Here is a 20,456-nt window from a genome sequence, read left to right on the forward strand (position 1 = left end):
CAAGCCAACAGACTTGCCTTCACATCAATATCCTGGAACTAAGGGCCATATACAACGCCCTAAGTCAAGCGGAGTTCCTGCTTCGCGACCAACCGGTTCTGATCCAGTCAGACCGCAGGGGCTCATGTAAACCGCCAGGGCGGCACAAGGAGCAGGGTGGCGAGGGTAGAAGCCACCAGAATTCTTCGCTGGGTGGAGAATCAAGTAAGCGCACTGTCAGCAGTGTTCATTCCAGGAGTGGACATGACCTCCACCCGGGAAAGTGGTGACTTCATCAGGAAATCTTCATGCAGTTTTGCAAGTTGATGGAAACTGCCTCAGGTGGACTACATGGCGTCCCACCTCAATAAAAAGATAAAAAAAGGTTTAACGCTGGGTCAAGGGACTCTCAGGCGATAGCTGTGGTCGCACTCGTAACACCGTGGGTGTTCCAGTCGGTCTATATATTCCCTCCTCTTCCTCTCAGACCCAAGGGCTGAGAATTGTAATAAACGGAGGAGTGTGATGGACGGCATGGCGGTTGAACGCCGGATCCTAGCGGAAAAGGGCATTCCGGATGCAGTTATTCCTACGCTGATAAAGGCTAGGAAAGACGTGACAGCAAGACTTTTTCACTATATATGGTGAAAATAGGTTGCTTGGTGTGTGGCCGGGAAGGCCCTACAGAGGAATTCCAGGGGGGTCGATTCCTGCACTTCCTACAGTCAGGAGTGACTATGGGCCTAAAATTAGGATCCATAAAGGCCAAGATTTCGGCCCTATCCCTTTTTCTCTCAAAAAGAACTGGCTTCACTGCCTGAAGTTCGGACGTTGTTACAGGGGTGCTGCATATTCAGCCCCTTTTGTGCCTCCAGTGGCACCTTGGGATCTTAACGTGTGTTGGATTCCTAAAATCCCACTGGTTTGAGCCACTTAAGACCGTGGAGCTAAAATATCTCACGTGGAAAGTGGTCATGCTTTTGGCCCTAGCTTGGACTTGGCGTGTGTCAGAATTGGCGGCTTTGTCATGTAAAAGTCCATATCTGATCTTCCATATGGAAAGGGCAGAATGGAGGACTCGTCCCCAATTTCTCCATAAGGTGGTATCATCGTTTCATTTGAACCAACCTATTGTGGTGCCTGCGGCTACTAGGGACTTGGAGGATTCCAAGTTGCTGGACGTAGTCCGGTCCCTGAAACTTTATGTTTCTAGGACGGCTAGAGTCAGAAAAACTGACTCGCTATTTATCCTGCATGCACCCAACAAGCTGGGTGCTCATGCTTCAAAGCAGACTATTGCTCGCTGGATCTGTAACACCTTTCAGCTTGCACATTCTGCGGCTGGACTGCCGCATCCTAAATCAGTAAAAGCCCATTCCACGAGGAAGGTGGGCTCTTCTTGGGCGGCTGCCGAGGGGTCTCGGCTTTACAACTTTGCCGAGCTGCTACTTGGTCGGGTTCAAACACTTTTGCAAAATTCTACAAGTTTGATACCCTGGCTGAGGAGGACCTTGAGTTTGCTCATTCGGTGCTGCAGAGTCATCCGCACTCTCCCGCCCGTTTGGGAGCTTTGGTATAATCCCCATGGTCCTTACGGAGTACCCAGCATCCACTAGGACGTCAGAGAAAATAAGAATTTACTCACCGGTAATTCTATTTCTCGTAGTCCGTAGTGGATGCTGGGAACCCGTCCCAAGTGCGGACTCTCTGCAATACATGTATATAGTTATTGCTTAAATAAAGGGTTATTGTTTGAGCCATCTGTTGAGAGAGGCTCAGTTTTTGTTCATACTGTTAACTGGGTATAGTTATCACGAGTTATACGGTGTGATTGGTGTGGCTGGTATGAGTCTTACCCTGGATTCCAAATCCTTTCCTAGTAATGTCAGCTCTTCCGGGCACAGTTTCCCTAACTGAGGTCTGGAGGAGGGGCATAGAGGGAGGAGCCAGTGCACACCAGATATAGTACCTAATCTTTCTTTTAAGAGTGCCCAGTCTCCTGCGGAGCCCGTCTATACCCCATGGTCCTTACGGAGTACCCAGCATCCACTACGGACTACGAGAAATAGAATTACCGGTGAGTAAATTCTTATTTTCTCTCTCCCTCCCCCCTTCTCTCCCTCCCCCCTTCTTTATCTCCCTCTCCTCTCCCCCTTCTTTCTCTCCCTCTCCCCCTTCTTTCTCTCCATCTCCCCCCTCTGTCTCTCTCCATCTCCCCCCTCTGTCTCTCTTCCCCTCCTCCCTCTGTCTCTCGCCTCTCCCTTTTCTCTTTCCCCCTCCCCTTCCCCTGCTGTCTCTTTCCTTCCTCCTTCTATCCCCCACCTCTACCCTTTCTCTCTCCCTCTCCATTCTCTCTTTATCGACCTCCCTCTCCCATTTCGCTCTCTCCTCACTCCATCCCCCCTCCTTCTCACTCTCTCTTTTTTTACCCTTCTCTCTCTCTCTCTGTTCCCCTATTTCTCTGCCCTCGTCTCTCTCTCTTTCTTCACCCCTATATCTACCCCCGTGTGTCTCTGCTCTCCCCCCCCTTCTCTCCCTGTCCCTCTCTCTCTCTCTCTCTCCCTTCCTCCCTCTCCCTCCCCATCTCCCTTTCACGTCACTCTTTTGGCCATGAAGTCCTGGGAGAAGGCTTCTTTAAGATGTCCTGTTTTAGGGCAGTTGGTGGTTGAGTCCTCTCAGGCACTTGAGTTCTCTAGCTGGGTGGCCCTTCTTCTGTCACCTCCAGTGTTACTGACGTTCCCTCCCTTACGGCTGTAGATGATGTAACGTATACATAGAACATTCACATTTAATCTGTTCTCCTCACATGTTGTAGTGTCCATCACAACAGAATAAGTCATTAATAATACACTATAGTGATCATCATTATCATTTCCCCTCATTGTCTGATAAGTGTCGGGGACAATGGGGCTCGCTCTGACTTCTGTGTGACATCATGGTCCTGTCATTCATTACGCCTTGCCCCTTGTGTGTGTAATGCAGTGCATATGCAATGCTCCATGGTGGCACAGTGGTTAGCATTATTGACCTGTAGGGTTCAATTCCCACCAAGGCCCTATCTGTGTGGCGTTAGCATGTCCTCTCCGTGTGCGTGGGTTTCCCTCCATGTGCTCTGGTTTTCTTGCACGCTCCACAAACATACTGTTAGGTCAAGTGACACCTCTGTGCGTTCTTGTGTGTGTGTGTACATTGTGCGCTCCGGTGGGGCGGGGAGCAATAGGTATCACACGCAATCGCTGTACAGCGCGGCGTAAATTACCTGCGCTATGTGTGGTTTATCCTGTCTCCTTCTCTCCCTCCGTCTCCAGCTGTTCCCCAGACACCATCTACTATCACCGGGAGCTGCTGTGTCACTCCCTGGAGAGGCTCCGCGTGGACCTTCTCACCATCACCTCCTGCCATGAGATGATGGAGGAACGGGAGCCCCGACTGGACAAACTCTTCCCAGACCGCTCCAATCCCCGGCCTTACCGCTTCAGCAGGAAGAGGGTGAGTGCCAGCTCTTCTGCCCAGTTCTTGGTTGTTGGGACAATGCCATCGGAAATTAACAGAATTAGGGGTTCTCCTGTCATTTAGTGGCATTGCCCATGGGACAAGATGACGTCTGTGGCACATTATATACGCCATCGCGGCCAGCAGAGTGATGTGGTTCTCCACGGGTCACCGAGTTACAATATCATTATAGTAGAGAATGTGTTTCCCGTGTGCGTGTATGTCTAATATTAGACCTAGGGATGGCCGATTCTATGACATTGCCCCAGCCTGGGGTCACCACATCTGCAGAACATAGCTAGGCCGAGTCATTGCAGCCCTCTGAGTAGGTGGCGCCCCCTGTCTGACTCTCTGCCATGGTTCTAGTGTAAGTGTATGGGCAGGGGGTAGAGCGTTACAGACCGTATCTCTGAGATCTGTCTTCCCGGCAGGTGTTTTTCCTGAGCAGCCGCGTTCACCCTGGGGAGACGCCGTCCAGCTTCGTATTCAACGGCTTCCTGGAGTTCATCCTGAGACAGGACGACCCTCGAGCCGCAGCGCTGAGGCGTATGTACGTCTTTAAGCTCATCCCCATGCTGAACCCTGATGGAGTGTTGCGAGGACATTACAGGTGAGCATTGCACAGTTGGTGTCACCCTCGTGGTCTGTGAGGCCGTCTAGGGGAACCTTGCTTCTTTTCTTGATCCATGAATCATTGTCTTCCCCCACCCTATCGTCCTCCGTTCCTAATTTCTCTAGCATCCATAAAGGATATTGGGAAATCTAGTACGATGGGGTATAGATGGGGACCAAAGGAGCCGGTGCACTTTAAATTTCTTCACTGGGTGTGCTGGCTCCTCCCCTCTATGCCCCTCCCACAGGCAGTTTAGAAAAAAGTGCCCTCAGGAGAGGATGCGCACTCTGCAGCTCCAGAGAGTTTTCTTCAATTTCTTTTAAACTTTCATTATTTTCAGTATGCGGTTTGGGCAACAGTATACCTGCACCGTGGGGGAAGGGGGGGGGGCGCGGTCACCGGCCTTACGAAGTGCAGAGCCGCTTCCCCGCACCAAGACCACTTGAGGGGTTGTTGTTCAGCGGGGCACTGTGCCTTGGCTGTCACAGCCGCAGCACGCCGCACACCCCTAACACTGCCTGAAGGTGACGTCTGTGGTGAATACAAACTGGGAGGCCCCGCTAGGGGGGTCCACCGGTTTACAGTGCGGCTGAAAGCGGGCGCGGCAGAGCCCCCCCCCCCCCCCCCCCCAGACTGGCTATCAATCGCTTGGACTAGCACTTGTGTGATATTTTTAAGCAAAACAAAGACATTGCCAGTACAGTATAAATATTAACTGTAGCTCCGGCGCCATTGGAGGGGGCGGAGCTACCTCAGAGCGGAACCAAAGGCATGTTGGTGCCTTCCTCTGCTTAATGCAGCCACAAACAGCACACACAGCGCTTCCTGCCTCACAAGACACGCTGGGAAACTGGTACAGGGTGTAGCAAAGGGGGAGAGCCGATTGTGTACATGGTCTGGGTCCTCTTCAGGACAGAATTTCCTAGTATTTACTGTGTTATAGTTAGCTGTCAGCCTCACTGGGGGTGTGCTGGTTTCTCTCTCTCTGTGTGTGTCTCCTCGCATACAGTAGGGCAGGCTTGCAAAGTACAACTGTCTGTGTGTATGATATTGTGCTTACTGTGAACCATGGGTAAACACAAGCTGTGCAGTGTATGTCACACCAGAATCTCCCCATCATCATCTGATTCTGTCTCATGTGAACAATGCAGCCAATCTTCACAACTCAGTGATGGGGCTGTGGGAGAGGGTCCAGAGCCCTCCTGGTTAGGGTCTCTAAAAACTATGATGTCTGATATGTCATCCCAGCTCACTGCTAATGTACAGAAAGCTCAGCTACTACAACAGGCTGTTGAAGATTTAGCTGCTGAGGCAGATACACAGCCCCCCCCCCCCCCCCCCCCTTCTATCATGCAGGTCCACAGAAGCGTGGTTTACCTGCTATCCTCTCTGATACAGATGAGGAGCTACAGGAGTATGGGGAGGACTTGGGTCAACTTAGTGGGGATTCCGATTCTGCTCCGTGTATTGGACCCTTAATTCTGGCTATACGGGACGTGTTAAAGCTCCCTCTAGAGGACACTGCATGTCAGCAGTCGTTTTTCTTTACACAGAACAAGCCTAATGTCACTTTCCCTGATTCTGCAGAGTTAGATGACCTATTCAAGCTGACTTGGAAAAATCCAGACAGAAAATTCCAAGTGTCAAAAAAGTTTTTGCGCATTTTCCCATTTACTCCTGAAGGTAGGAAGTTTTGGGAGGAACCCCCAGGGGTTGATGTACCAGTCTCTCGACTGTCTAAGAAGGCGGTGCTGCCTGACCCCGGGCTCCTTTACCATGAAGGATCCTGGGGACTGGAAAATAGAGACTACGCTAAAACCTATTTACGTGGCAGCAGGTGTATCGCAAAGGCCGGTCATAGCAGGTTGCTGGATGACCCATTCTATTCACTCGTGAGCTACTCTAATTCAGGAGGGCCTCTCCGGGGCTATGCCCCTGGTCACTATGGTGACTCTCCTTAAGCACATTCAGGACACTACACGCGTCCTGTGTGACTCGCTCAAGGAAATGGTAAATATTAATGATAGAACTTCTGCCATGGCAGTGTCGGCGCGCAGGGCTTTGTGGTTGCGTCAGTGGATTGTGGACGCAGAATCAAAGCGCAGTGTGGAATACCTCCCCTTATCGGGGGAATGGCTCTTTGGGGTTGAATTGGATACGTGGATTTCCAAAGTCACCGCTGGGAAATCCACGTTTCTCCCCTCTGGGGCCCCGCCGGCGAGACACTCCTACCTGGGGCCGTCTGGACAGTCCTTTCGGTCTAACAGATTTCGATCTAGGGCCAGAGGTGACTCGAATGCGAATAGAGGCACCAGAGGGAAGTCAAGAAAACATAGTAACATAGTATCTGAGGTTAAAAAAAGGCAATTGTCCATCGAGTTCAACCTATTTGTGGTCTCCTATGCATGATGATTTGACTAAAATTTCTGACTGATGCTGCTGTCAGCCATTGCATTTTATCCCTATTTATAGTAACTATAATGCATGACTATGCACCATACCCCTGGATATCCTTATCCATTAGGAATTTATCTAACCCATACTTAAAGGTGTTGACAGATTCCGCCATTACAACTCCCTCGGGCAGGGAATTCCAAACACGTATTGTCCTTACCGTGAAAAAGCCTTTACGCCGTATTGTGCGGAATCTCCTCTCCTCTAACCTGAGCGAGTGTCCACGAGTCCTCTGTGTTGATCTAACCAAAAACAGGTCCCGCGCAAGCTCTGTGTATTGTCCCCTTATATATTTGTAGATGTTGATCATATCCCCTCTTAGTCTCCGCTTTTCCAATGTAAACATGCCTAGTCTTTCAAGCCTTTCCTTGTATTCCATCGTCTCCATACCCTTAATTAGTTTGGTCGGCCTCCTCTGAACCTATTCTAGCTCCAGGATATCCTTTTTGTAGTACGGTGCCCAGAATTGTACACAGTATTCAAGGTGTGGCCTCACTAGTGATTTATATAACGGGAGTATAATACTCTCGTCCCTAGCATCAATACCCCGTTTTATGCATGCTAATATCTTATTAGCCTTCTTTGCTGCAGTCCTACTTTGGGTACTACTGCTTAGTTTGCTATCTATGAGGACACCTAAGTCCTTTTCCAGTACAGAATCCCCTAATTTTACCCCATTTAGTAGGTAGGTGTAATTTTTGTTCTTGTTACCACAGTGCATTACCTTACACTTGTCTGTGTTGAAGCGCATTCTCCATTTGGCTGCCCATGCTTCTAATTTAACTAAGTCGTTCTGAAGAGACTCTGCATCCTCCTCTGTATATATAGCCTTACACAATTTGGTATCATCTGCAAAAATTGACACCATGCTCTCTAGACCTTCTTTTAGGTCGTTAATGAAAATATTGAACAATAGCGGTCCTAATACTGAGCCTTGCGGCACACCACTTAGCACTTCAGTCCAAGTTGAAAAAGATCCATTAACCACAACGCGCTGCTCCCTATTATCTAACCAGTTTTTGACCCAAGTGCATATTGTGCTTCCTAGCCCTGATTCTTGTAGCTTGTAGATAAGTCTCATGTGTGGTACAGTATCGAACGCTTTGGCAAAGTCTTAAAAGATTACATCCACGTCTTTACCCTAATCTAGGTTTGCGCTTACTGTTTCATAAAAGATATATATTTTTTTGAAGAGAGAGCGCTAAAAAACCTGCAGATATTCTCTTATACCAGCATATACATATATACAAAAGTGCATAGCATTTTCTAAAAACAGTTTATTGCACATAAAAAGAGCTAAATATTTTATTACTTTAACAACTTAATTAGTTAATTGGATTTCCACATACATGAAAACACCCTGAGAGCTACCAATTATAATGCTTTATGTGTATCTATTAAGGCAATCCTTAATGTCCAGCTCCATAAGATATTTAGGTTTCCACTCTTTATATTTCCACTAATGTGGCTATGTTTGATGGTGTCCAACAACGTTATTAAATAAGCCACTTAATTAGAAGGAGTGTTCCTTTGTGTCTAGAAGCCGCAAATAAGTAACTCTGTAGCATTAAAAAGTCCAAGTCCAGTTTCTAATGTTACCTATGGGCTGCTTGTAACTATTCAGCAGTAACTGATGCTGTATTCCTATAGATCACAGTATAGAGCATTATCTTGCCAGGGATTAAATCGGTGCAGTTGTATAGCTCGCCTTCCCGTCACCAAGGATGTTTGTGCTCCGGAGACAAGCAGTGCCCGACTGCGGCTGCACGCCGCTGGATGTTCCGCTATCGGGAGTCGCTTATTCCCGGAGTGGAGAGGGCTTTACACTCTGGCCTCGGATCTTCTCATTAGAGGGTGAGGGAGCGGCACCTGGCTGCGGCTGCACGCCGCTCGACTCTGCTTCGTTGGTGCTTTGTTTAAAGATTCCTCACCAAGATAAAAGTTGGAGATGCTCTAACCGGCTTATGGATGTAGCAGTCTCAAATAAAGGGTGTCCCCAAGTAGGGTATAGGTGTCCTTAACGCGTTTCTCCGTTATGGCATTAGAACGGTTTCATCAGAAGGTATACACCAGTTGATAACATCCTGATATTTAAACACAATCTCCTCCAATCATATGCTGACACTCATTATAACATACAGGTGTACTGCAGGTATTCGTTAATCTTAAATCTAGGATAATCTTCAGTATAACAATATACTATGGGAACTGTGTCCCTTATATATGTCTCCACATATTATAATTTAAATATAACTTAAAGATTTAATAGATATACATAATAAACAAAGAATCATAATAAAAGAGACTTTAAAAAAGCTGGCAACACGTAGGTCTGGAGAGAGCAAATAGAGGGTGACATGTGAAACAAATGGCAGTGAGACATTCCTTGTCATAAATGGCTATTATAGCCGAGTGGTTAGAGACTCTGCCCAGCAGCCCCAGATAGCTTCCAACCCCGGGTTCAAGACCCACTCCCAACCACAATCCAAATTTTTTCAAATGCATCTAGTTTTAATCTATTATTTAAATTTATAAACGTATATTTCTTATTTATTATATTTCACATATTCCCACTGCCATTTCTCACCTCATCTGTCGTCCTCATATTAGCATACTATGTTACACTTCATATTCCCCCTTAGCCAAGTATCATATCACTGCCTCTTACTATCCCACCCCCTCTATAGTGCCTCTAACTTAATAATCCTCACATGATTTATGCAAGAGTTGGAACTAACAATCCTCCTAATTTTAAACAACCAGGATTAATGCAATAATATCACTCGTACAAGGCTCCAATGGACAATCACTATCCCTGATTTTCTTGACCCTTAGCTGTATATATCCAGCGTCATTATAAATATGTATAGAGATTCCTCTTAGCAGTCAAAAACCACGACATACACAGCCCCACTCCAAAGGACGCAGTGCCCACATCTCACTATATAGCTACCCTCCTTATCATATCCAACCCAAGGACAACCATACTAGAAAGACCACCAGAATATATTACAGCATGATAGAATATGTTTTAATACCTATTCATATATTGTTCATTTCTATATTATCGTTAAGACCCAAAGGAAAGAGAGACCCCAACGAGAAAATCCAAAACGCTTCTCTTTTACTTAATCTATTGCCTCCCCTAGCTGTAATGGGTATGTATTCAATCCCCTGTACTGTTATGCCATCTAGGCTACCGTCATGCTTGTTCTTGATATGCGCTGACAGGCTATGTGTACTTATCCCCTTCATTATATTTCGCCTATGTTCTAAGAACCTAGTGTTAAGTTTTCTGGTGGTTCGTCCCACATATTGAACCCCACATATACAGGTAATTAAATAGATAACATATGTTGAGTTACAGTCAATATGACCCTAAATCTCAAACTCTGTACAGGTTGAGTATCCCATATCCAAATATTCCGAAATACGGAATATTCCGAATTACGGACTTTTTTGAGTGAGAGTGAGATAGTGAAACATTTGTTTTTTGATGGGTCAATGTACACAAACTTTGTTTAATACACAATGTTATAAAAAATATTGTATTAAATGACCTTCAGGCTGTGTGTATAAGGTGTATGTGAAACATAAATGAATTGTGTGTATGTACACACACATTGTTTAAAGCACAAATTTCTGAAAAATACTGGCTATAATGTCCTTCAGGCTGTGTGTATAAGGTGTATATGGAACATAAATGCATTCTGTGCTTAGATTTAGGTCCCATCGCCATGATATCTCATTATGGTATGCAATTATTCCAAAATACGGAAAAATCCGATATCCAAAATACCTCTGGTCCCAAGCATTTTGGATAAGGGATACTCAACCTGTATTATAAGTAGTAGAACGAAAATGAGTACGATTATGTATTACATGTTTACATGTCATGCACTTTGAACGACCACACCTAAAACAGCCTTGTTTCAAGGGAAACTTATCAAGCCATGTCTTCTCGGTTTTCATAGCCGAGGGAAAACTCACATAGTGACTAAGGGGTTAGATGACTCTGTAGATTTCTAGCCTTTTTAAAAACAATCTGTGGTTCCACCTCTAATAGAGGAGCCAACAGTTTGTCTGCCTTCAAGACGAACATATTCTTATTTAACAAATGCTTGATTTCCCTTGAGCTAGAGTTGTATTTAGTTATAAATTTCAGTTGGGTATTTTCCTTGGGGGGGATACGACTACTTTTCTTAGTGGTAAGTAATGTCTTTCAGTCTTTCTTTCTAGCTTGTTCTCTTGCTTCTTTCAAGATTTTCTCAGGGTAATCTTGCTCTAGAAGTGCAAGAGTAAGATCACAGGCTTGTCGATCATATTCCACAATATCTGTACAATTCCGTCTGTGTCTCATATACTGGCTCCTCGGTACATTTTTAAGCCATGGCAAATAATGGCAGCTTGAATAATGTAAAAACTTATTACAATCCACCTCCTTCTTGAACGTGTAAGTAGTTATACTACCAGTCTTTACTTCTAGGGCGATGTCCAGAAAGGAAGTCCTAGTATTGTGAATAGTGCTAGTGAGTTTTAACCCAAATTGATTTTGGTTCAAATAGTCTACACATTCCTTCGCTGAACTAGTGTCCCCTTCCCAAATAAAAAACATGTCGTCTATGTATCTGCCATAGAGCACCAAGCCCGCCCCAATGCCATCTGACCCGATAAGTGTGTTCTCAAATTTGCCCATATATAAGTTGGCAAAACTAGGGGCGAACTTGGTGCCCATGGCAGTACCATGTGTCTGTAAATAAAATTGTGCATTAAACATAAAATAATTGTGAGTCAAAGTGAAAGTGATATCATCCAAAACAAATTACGTCTGGCCTCACTTAGATCATCGGAAAGAAGGAAGCTTTCTACGGCTTCAACTCCTTCCTTATGCGGGATATTTGTGTAGAGCGACTCCACGTCACATGTGATAAAAATATAATTTTCCTGCCACGTCACATTGGACACTAATTCCAAAAAGTGCATAGAGTCTCTAATATATGATCTGAGTGAGACCACATGGGGCTGTAAAAAAGAATCTATAAATGATGATAAATTTGTGGTGAGGGACCCTATACCAGAAATAATGGGACAACCGGGAGGTGAAGTGAGGGACTTGTGTATTTTGGGCAAATGATAATAAGTGGGTATTATGGGGTGTGCTTCAAATAAATAATGAAATTCCTGTCTGGATACCGCCTCATTATCCAATGCTTCATCCAGCAGTTTCCTATAATCACAGATAAACCTGGAGGTTGGATTAAATGATAGTTTAGAGTAGAATTGTTTATTTTCAAGCTGCCTATATGCCTCTTTTTCATAATCTACTTTATCCTGCACAACTGTCCCCCCTCCTTTGTCTGCATTTTTGATAATAATAGTATCCTCTTTCATAAGATTTTTTTAGGGCTTTCCTCTCATTTTTATGTAGATTATCTTTATATTTCTTTTTCTTTTCACAGATCTCTCTCAAACCATCCAAAGTCAAGGTGTAGAATGTCTCTATCATTCCACTTTTATACTGCATTGGATAAAATTCTGATTGTTTTCTAAACCCCTTACTCTCTACCTACAGCGGAACATCCAGCGGCGTGCAGCCGCAGTCGGGCACTGCTTTTCTCCGGAGCACAAACATCCTTGGTGACGGGAAGGTGAGCTATACAACTGCACCGATTTAATCCCTGGCAAGATAATGCTCTATACTGTGATCTATAGGAATACAGCATCAGTTACTGCTGAATAGTTACAAGCAGCCCATAGGTAACATTAGAAACTGGACTTGGACTTTTTAATGCTACAGAGTTACTTATTTGCGGCTTCTAGACACAAAGGAACACTCCTTCTAATTAAGTGGCTTATTTAATAACGTTGTTGGACACCATCAAACATAGCCACATTAGTGGAAATATAAAGAGTGGAAACCTAAATATCTTATGGAGCTGGACATTAAGGATTGCCTTAATAGATACACATAAAGCATTATAATTGGTAGCTCTCAGGGTGTTTTCATGTATGTGGAAATCCAATTAACTAATTAAGTTGTTAAAATAATAAAATATTTAGCTCTTTTTATGTGCAATAAACTGTTTTTAGAAAATGCTATGCACTTTTGTATATATGTATATGCTGGTATAAGAGAATATCTGCAGGTTTTTTAGCGCTCTCTCTTAAAAAAAAATATATATCTGGTATACACATATAGTTTACTTCTAGCTATAAAGTGGGAGCAGCTTGAATATATTAAGAGGTAATCAGTATAGAGATAAATATCTCTCTTTAAATAATTTTATAATTGTTGGTGCGCCCGGATCATTGTTCACCCACAGACTACCAAGGAGCGGCAGCATTTGGCCGTCCTTGTTATCTGTGTGTGAACATAGTTGTTTATATTCTGTTTTCATAAAAGCCAAGTAAGTTGGTTTGACAGGATCTGTCCTTCATTAAACCCATGTTGATTCCTTTTAATGACCTTATTGACTTCAAGGAACTTCTGAATACTATCTCTTAGAATACCTTCCAATACTTTCCCCACTATAGATGTAAGACTAACTGGTCTATAATTACCTGGTTCAGCTTTACTTCCCTTTTTGAATATAGGCACTACTTCCGCTATAATACCATCGGGCCCTGGTGATTTATTAATCTTTAAATGTTTTAATCGGTCACAGACTACTTCCTCGCTTAAATAAGTACCTATCAGTGGGATATTCTCATTATTGAGATTGTGTGTCAGTCCCTGAATTGGGTCCTCTCTAGTGAATACTGTTGAAAAAAACTAATTTAGTGTGTCCGCTATGTCATTATCATTTTTGCTTAAGACTCCCAACTTGTCTTTTAAAGGGTCTATACTCTCCTTCTTTAATCTCTTGCTATTAATGTATTTAAATAATTTTTTGGGATTCGCTTTGCTTTCCTTTGCTACTAGTTTTTCAGTTTCTACTTTAGCCGCTTTTATTTCCTTTTTGCAAATTTTGTTACATTCCTTATAGTGCTGAAATGACTCTGCTTCCCCGTCAGATTTGTATTTTTTAAATGCTCGCCTTTTCTTGCCCATAAGTTCCTTAATCTTTTTGTTATGCCACATCGGTTTATGATTTTTATTCCTTTTTTTGCTGCTTATAGGAATAAATTTGAGTGTATTTTTAGCTAGCAGGAATTTTAGTACCTCCCATTTCTCCGTAGTATTTTTTCCTAAAAACAAACCTTCCCATTCAATATCCCTGAAAAATACCCTCATCTTTTCAAAATTTGCCTTGCTAAAGTTTAGAGTCCTAGTTGAGCCAGTATAGGGCTGTTTGTAGAAACTGATATTGAATGTGACCATATTGTGGTCGCTGTTTCCTATGGGTTCCCCTACTATAATACCTGATACCAAATCCCCAGTGTTTGTTAATACCAGGTCTAAGATCACATGAATCGTTTTTCCAGTTTATCTCTGGATAGTTAAAATCTCCCATCACTACTATGTCTCCTACTCCTGCTGCTCTTTCAATTTGCTTTAGTAACAATTCCTCATCAAATACGTTGATACCAGGCGGCCTATAGCATACACCCAATACTAACTTTTTTATTCCTTTTTCCCTGCATGCAATTTCTACCCATAATGTCTCGACAGTGTCTACAGTCCCCTCCTGAATATCTTTCTGATATCAGGTTTTAAAAACGGCTTTACGTAAAGACACACCCCTCCACCCTTTTTATTTAGTCTGTCTCTCCTAAACAGTGTATAGCCCTCTAGATTGATTGTCCAATCATGAGATTCGTCCCACCAAGTTTCAGTAATGCCTATAATATCATACTGTTTGCTTGCTGCAAGTATTTCTAGTTCGCCCTTTTTACCAGTAATGCTTCTAGCGTTTACATACATACAACTAAGATAAGTATTTTCCCTTGCGTTAGGGACATTTTTCACCGTATGTAGCAATGATGACCTGTAATAGTCATTGGTTAGTGCTTTGGTAAAATCTCTCTTAGTACCCATGTTAGTAACCTTACCACCTGCTCTTACCCTCCCCCCAACTTCTCCCCCATTTCGTTTACTACCGCCATCCCCACTATTCTCACTGCTTGACCCATAGTTTCTAGCTAAACCCTCCCCCCAGGCTCCTAGTTTAAAATCTCCTCCAACCTTCTAACCATCCTTCCCCCCAGCACCGCTGCCCCCTCCTCAGTCAGGTGCAATCCGTCACGACAAAAGAGATGGCGCCTGACTGAGAAGTCCGCCCAGTGTTCCAGGAACACAAACCCCTCTTTCCTGCACCAATCCCTAAGCCACACATTTACCTCCCTAATCTCCCTCTGCCTCCCTGGACTAGCGCGTGGCACGGGTAATAATTCCGAGAATATTACCTTAGATGTCCTTGCCTTCAGTTTCTTTCCTAAGTCCCTATAGTCTTTCTTAAGGACATCCCACCTTCCGCTAACTTTGTCATTGGTGCCAACGTGCACCAAGACCGCCGGGTCTTTCCCAGCCCCTCCCAACAATCTATCTACCCGGTCCGCGATGTGCCGTACCCGAGCACCCGGGAGACAACAGACTGTACGGCGATCACTGTCCCGGTAGCAGATTGCCCTATCTGCCTTCCTGATGATAGAATCCCCTACCACCACCATCTGAATAGGTACCTCACTATCTTTTATCCCAACCGCGCCAGAGGGACCGCTCCTCTGGATGCTAGAGAGAGCAGTCTCCTCCGGCACCGTCATTTCTTCACTATCATCCTCCGATTCCTCGTCCAATCGGGCAAATTTGTTCGGGTTTGATAGTTCGGAGATGTCCCTCTTTTTCTTCCTTCTAACTGTGACCCAACTGGCTACCTGATCATCATCCTCTTCTACCAGTGACCCCTCCCGCAACTCCTCCACCGTTCTGTCTAAACTACGCTCGAGATTGTGAATCTCCCTCAGTCGCGTAACGGTTTGCTCTAGATCAGTTACTTGGGCTTCCAGGGCAACCGTTCGCACACACCTCGTGCAGATGTAATCACACTGGGCCGGTAGCTCCAGGTGTGCATACATCTTGCACGACATGCACTGAGTGAGGTCCCCAATCACAGCCCCTCCCATATTGTTTGTAAGGTCTAACTCCCTGTTACTCTCAAAGAAAAAGCAGCAAAAATAAAAAGTAGATGACAGGCAATCTCACTTATACAATAATTAAGCTGGCTTATACTTATCTATCTTTGTGCGGTTCTTGGTCCTTCACTTTTATGCAGCCGTAGTACTCTCTCCTGCGGCACCTATACTCCACTTAGCAGTTGCAGTTGTTCCAGCTCACTGCACCTCCTTTTCACTCGGCTTCCAGCTCCTTTTTGCTGTTTACAACTCACACGTACAAATCCAAGCAGCACTTAAAAAATACAAGCCCTTACACAGAGCAAGCTGTTCCTGCAAGCACCGGCTCTCAGGAACAGACCACCAGTTCTGTTTCCACTAAGTCCTCAGCATGACTGTGCCATCCCACCCCGAGGGGATCTCTAGGTGGGAGCATGACTGCGTCACTTCAGCCGCATCTGGGAGGCTTCCTGCCAGGATACCTGGGTCAGGGATCTCATTTCTCAAGGCTACAAGCTGGAGTTCGACGCTGCTCCTCCCCAACGATTTCTCAAATCAAGCTTACCAGCTTTGGAGGATATGCAGGTTAAGTTACAACAGGCCATCCTAAAGTTGGTCCAGTCCCTCGTCATTGTTCCAGTACCTATATCACAACGCGGCAACGGTTATTACTCCAACCTGTTTGAGGTACCGAAACCGGACGGTTCGGTAAGACCCATTTTGAATCTCAAGTCCTTGAACTCTTACCTGAATGTTTTCAAGTTCAAAATGGAATCCTAGTGAGTAGTGATTGCAGGCCTGGAGGAACAGGAATTCATGGTTTCCTTGGATATCAAGGATGCCTACCTTCATATTCCGATTTGGCCACCTCCTCAAGCGTACCTGAGGTTTGCCCTGCTGGACGATCACTACCAGTTCAAGGCCCTACCCTTCGGCCTGTCCACAGCTCCGAGGGTATTCACTGGAATTGCTCACGAACCAGGGACCCTCAAGTGAGGGCTGTGGATGCACTGACGTCGCCTTGGCCTTACTGGCTGGTCTACCTATTTCCTCTGATTCCGTTGCTGCCAAGGGTGCTCAAGCGAATCAGAAATCAATGAGTCCGGGCAATTCTGATTGCCCCGGTTTGGCCTCGGAGGGCGTGGTACACGTATTTTCTGGACATGTCCGTCGAAGACCCTTGGCCTCTACTACTACAAAGAGATCTTCTTCAACAAGGACCGTTTGTCTACCTGGATTTACGGCGACTTCGTTTGACGGCATGGAGGTTGAGCGGAACATCCTAGCTCACAAGGGCCTTTCCAAAAAGGTTTTTGCTACCATGGTTCAGGCCAGGAAACCGGTGACGTCAAAACACTATCATCATATCTGGAGAAGATATGTCTCCTGGTGAGATCAACGCACGTATCCACCTACAGAGTTCCACTTGGGTCGTTTCTTACGTTTTCTGCAGGCTGGTGTGGATAAAGGCTTACGTCTGGGTGCCGTTAAGGTCCAGATTACAGCCCTCTCCATTTTCTTTCAGAAGAAATTGTCACTATTGCCAGAAATTCAGACCTTCTTGCAAGGGGTACTCCACATACAACCTCCTTTTGTGCCGCCTACGGTACCCTGGGATTTGAATGTGGTGTTGGAATTTCTACAGTCTTCCTGGTTTGAACCTCTGAGGACGGGCGCAGACAAGTAGCTCACGTGGAAAACGGTGATGTTACTGGCCCTGGCTTCTGCTCGTCGTGTCTCAGAATTGGGGGCCTTCTCGTGTAAAAGTCCAAATTTGGTCTTTTTTTACGAGGACAGAGCAGAGCTCCGGACTAGGCAGCAGTTCCTGCCGAAGGTTGTCTCTGTGTTTCACCTGAATCAACCTATTGTGGTTCTGTCAAGTTCCGACACCTCTGCTCCTCCGGAGGCATTGGATGCTGTGCGAGCCTTGAAGATCTATGTCAAGCGCACGGCTCAGATCAGAAAAACGGATTCCTTGTTCGTGCTCTATGATGCGCAGAAAAAGGGTTGCCCTGCTTCAATGCAGTCCATTGCTCATTGGCTTAGGCTTACTATCCAACAGACCTATGTGTCGGCAGCCTTACCTGTTCCTAAGTCTCTAAGGGCCCACTCTACAAAATCGGTGGGCGCTTCCTGGGCGGCTGCCCGTGGAGTCTCGGCTTTGCAACTGTGCCGAGCTGCTACCTGGTCGGGGAAGAACACTTTTTTTTGTTAAGATTTACAAGTTTGATACCCTGGCCAAAGAGGATACCCAGTTTGGGCAGGTGGTGCTGCAGCAGTCTCCGCACGTTCCCGCCCGTTCTGGAAGCTTTGGGACGTCCCCTTCGTACTAGATTCCCCAATATCCCTTATGGATGCTAGAGAAAATAGGATTTTAATTACCTACCGGTAAATCCTTTTCTCGTAGTCCATAAGGGATACCTGGATTTACGGCGCCCGCCTCAGTGCGTTGACTTTTCTGCAGGTTCTCATTTTATGTGGTTACCTGTTCATTGTTATCATGTTCCTTCTCTCATATATGTCCTTTCTCCTTCGGGCACTGTTTTACCTATAACTGCCTGTGGGGGTGCGGAGAGGGGAGGAGTCAGCACACCCAGTGAAGAAATTTAAAGTGCACCGGCTCCTTTGGACCCCATCTATACCCCATCGTACTAGATTCCCCAATATCCCTTATGGACTATGAGAAAAGGATTTACCGGTAGGTAATTAAAATCCTATTTATCCTATGTTCTAATTATTCCCTCCTGTTACAGAACAGATACCAGAGGCGTCAACCTAAACAGACAGTATCTGAACCCAGACTTTGAGCTTCACCCGTCGGTCTATGGCGCTAAATCCGTCCTTCTCTACCACCACGTTCATAACCGCATCATCGGCCCGCTGGATCTTGACTGGAGGAACTCCGCGTCGTCCTCCGCCCTCCGGGCAAAGACCACGAATTGTTCCCCGTCACAAGACACCCCTGAAGAATCCTTGTCCGACATAGAGAAGGCCAACAACCTGCTGAACAGTTTGGATAGAGAAGGTCCGTACCTCACCTCTCATGGCCTGCCACAGAAAGCCAGCATCCTGCCTGTGCTCCAGGACTTCTTCAGGGAACAGGAGGTCCTGGTCTCTGGATCCCTGGAAGCCGACGGACCGCGTGAGAATCGGTGGGACGCCAGTCAGGCTGTGGAGCCCACACCTTCCATACCCCCTCAGGAAAGTGGCATTGCCTTCTACGTGGACTTGCACGGCCATGCCTCCAAGAGAGGCTGCTTCATGTATGGGAACTACTCCACGGAAGAGAATGACCAGGTGACGGTGACTTGTCTGTCGTATTTGTGCCACAGCCATCTGCCGCTAACTCCTTGTATTCCCATGCACCGCTTTGGCGTTAGGGAGGGATAGACAATGGTCCGTATGTAAGTGACCCAAGAGGCTAGTATGACTGTGGGTACAGGTGACTCTTCTCAAGTCCTTATCGAGATAGGTCAGCTATTGAATGAGTTATCTCCCGCATGATACCACTTTGTGTGGTGTCAGTCCAGTCTCCCCATGGCTTGTATAGTTGGTCATTTCCGCGGGGTATTAGTACCACACATGGTGTATTCCATTAGTACTGCGGAGCAGCTAGTACCAGCCACTATTACCCTTTGCCTAGGTGTTAGTAGCTGTTAGCCGTGCTGAGTGTCGCACAATGCATCTAACTGGGAGGTTTTATGTGGCACTACAGTTTCCACCACTCGGCGTGGTTCCACGAGGCGGCTGCCCATCTACTGATATGCAGGTCCATGTAACCGTGATCAGCGCTTGTGATCTACAGGAGATGTAACCATAGATCGCAGCAGACTTCGGCCGATCGTCACCCTTCAGACCAGTTCCATGGACCCAGGAATCACGTCCTCCGCCTGGATGTATTGCATGATGTAGGGGTGATATAGGTGACAATGAGGCAGTAAGGGGTACGTTGGGTAGATAAGATGGAGGACACCTGCAGGCTTGGTAGAGAAGTATGAGCAGGTATTGCTCTGATTGCACAGTGTGGAACTTGGCTGCACATGTTGGTGGGCTTATTGTACAGGTGTAGTCTCCAGGGTATGGATCACGCAGTGGGCATGTGACTGGTCTCTAGAGCTGGTTGTGCTTGGGGTGTGCACAGATGTCTAGACGTCTTGCACTGTGGCTGGATTGCTGGGTACTATAGCAATGCTTTAGTGTGCTTCCTCCTCTTGACCATGTGTTCCTCTCAGGTGGAGAACATGCTGTACCCCAAACTCATCTCCCTCAACTCCGCCCACTTCGATTTCATGGGGTGCAACTTCTCAGAGAAGAACATGTACGCCAAGGACAAGAGAGATGGCCAGTCCAAGGAGGGCAGCGGGCGGGTGGCCATACACAAAGCCACAGGGATCATCCACAGGTAACGTGGCGCAGCTAGTGTCACATGAATGAGAAGACGTGGCGTAGTATGGAATATATACTGTACTGTACAGCCGCTGCTGTGTGACTGTGTATTATACGCTGTACTGTACAGCCGCTGCTGTGTGACTGTGTATTATACGCTGTACTGTACAGCCGCTGCTGTGTGACTGTGTATTATACGCTGTACTGTACAGCCGCTGCTGTGTGACTGTGTATTATACTCTGTACTGTACAGCCGCTGCTGTGTGACTGTGGGTTATACTCTGTACTGTACGGCAGCTGCTGTGTGACTATGGGTTATACTCTATACCAGTGGTTCCCAAACTGTGTGCCGTGGCACCCTGGAGTGCCTCGGGACACTTGCAGGGGTGCCTTGGATTGGTGGTCCAGGACCAACCAAAATTATTTCTGGTCAATGCAATAGGCAAAACCAGTGCTGGTGGCTGCCGATCATAAAATATGT

General features: G+C 45.9%; 1 protein-coding gene across 5 annotated transcripts in view; it reads left to right on the forward strand.

The window, feature by feature from the left end:
* AGBL5 (AGBL carboxypeptidase 5) overlaps window positions 1-20,456 on the forward strand; it is a 99,834-nt gene that overhangs the window by 24,621 nt on the left and 54,757 nt on the right. For 3 of the 5 annotated variants that reach the window (XM_063914933.1, XM_063914931.1, XM_063914932.1), the window contains exons 5-8: window positions 3,288-3,468; window positions 3,903-4,081; window positions 18,343-18,886; window positions 19,822-19,991. In XM_063914933.1, the coding sequence (XP_063771003.1) occupies window positions 3,288-3,468; window positions 3,903-4,081; window positions 18,343-18,886; window positions 19,822-19,991 (1,074 nt within the window). Of the gene's footprint in view, window positions 1-3,287; window positions 3,469-3,902; window positions 4,082-11,997; window positions 12,025-12,110; window positions 12,187-18,342; window positions 18,887-19,821; window positions 19,992-20,456 lie in introns of all 5 variants that reach the window. The other 2 variants (XM_063914934.1, XM_063914935.1) reach the window with 2 other exon arrangements.

The sequence above is a fragment of the Pseudophryne corroboree genome, chromosome 4 (assembly GCF_028390025.1).
Source record: "Pseudophryne corroboree isolate aPseCor3 chromosome 4, aPseCor3.hap2, whole genome shotgun sequence".
Lineage (NCBI taxonomy): Eukaryota > Metazoa > Chordata > Amphibia > Anura > Myobatrachidae > Pseudophryne > Pseudophryne corroboree.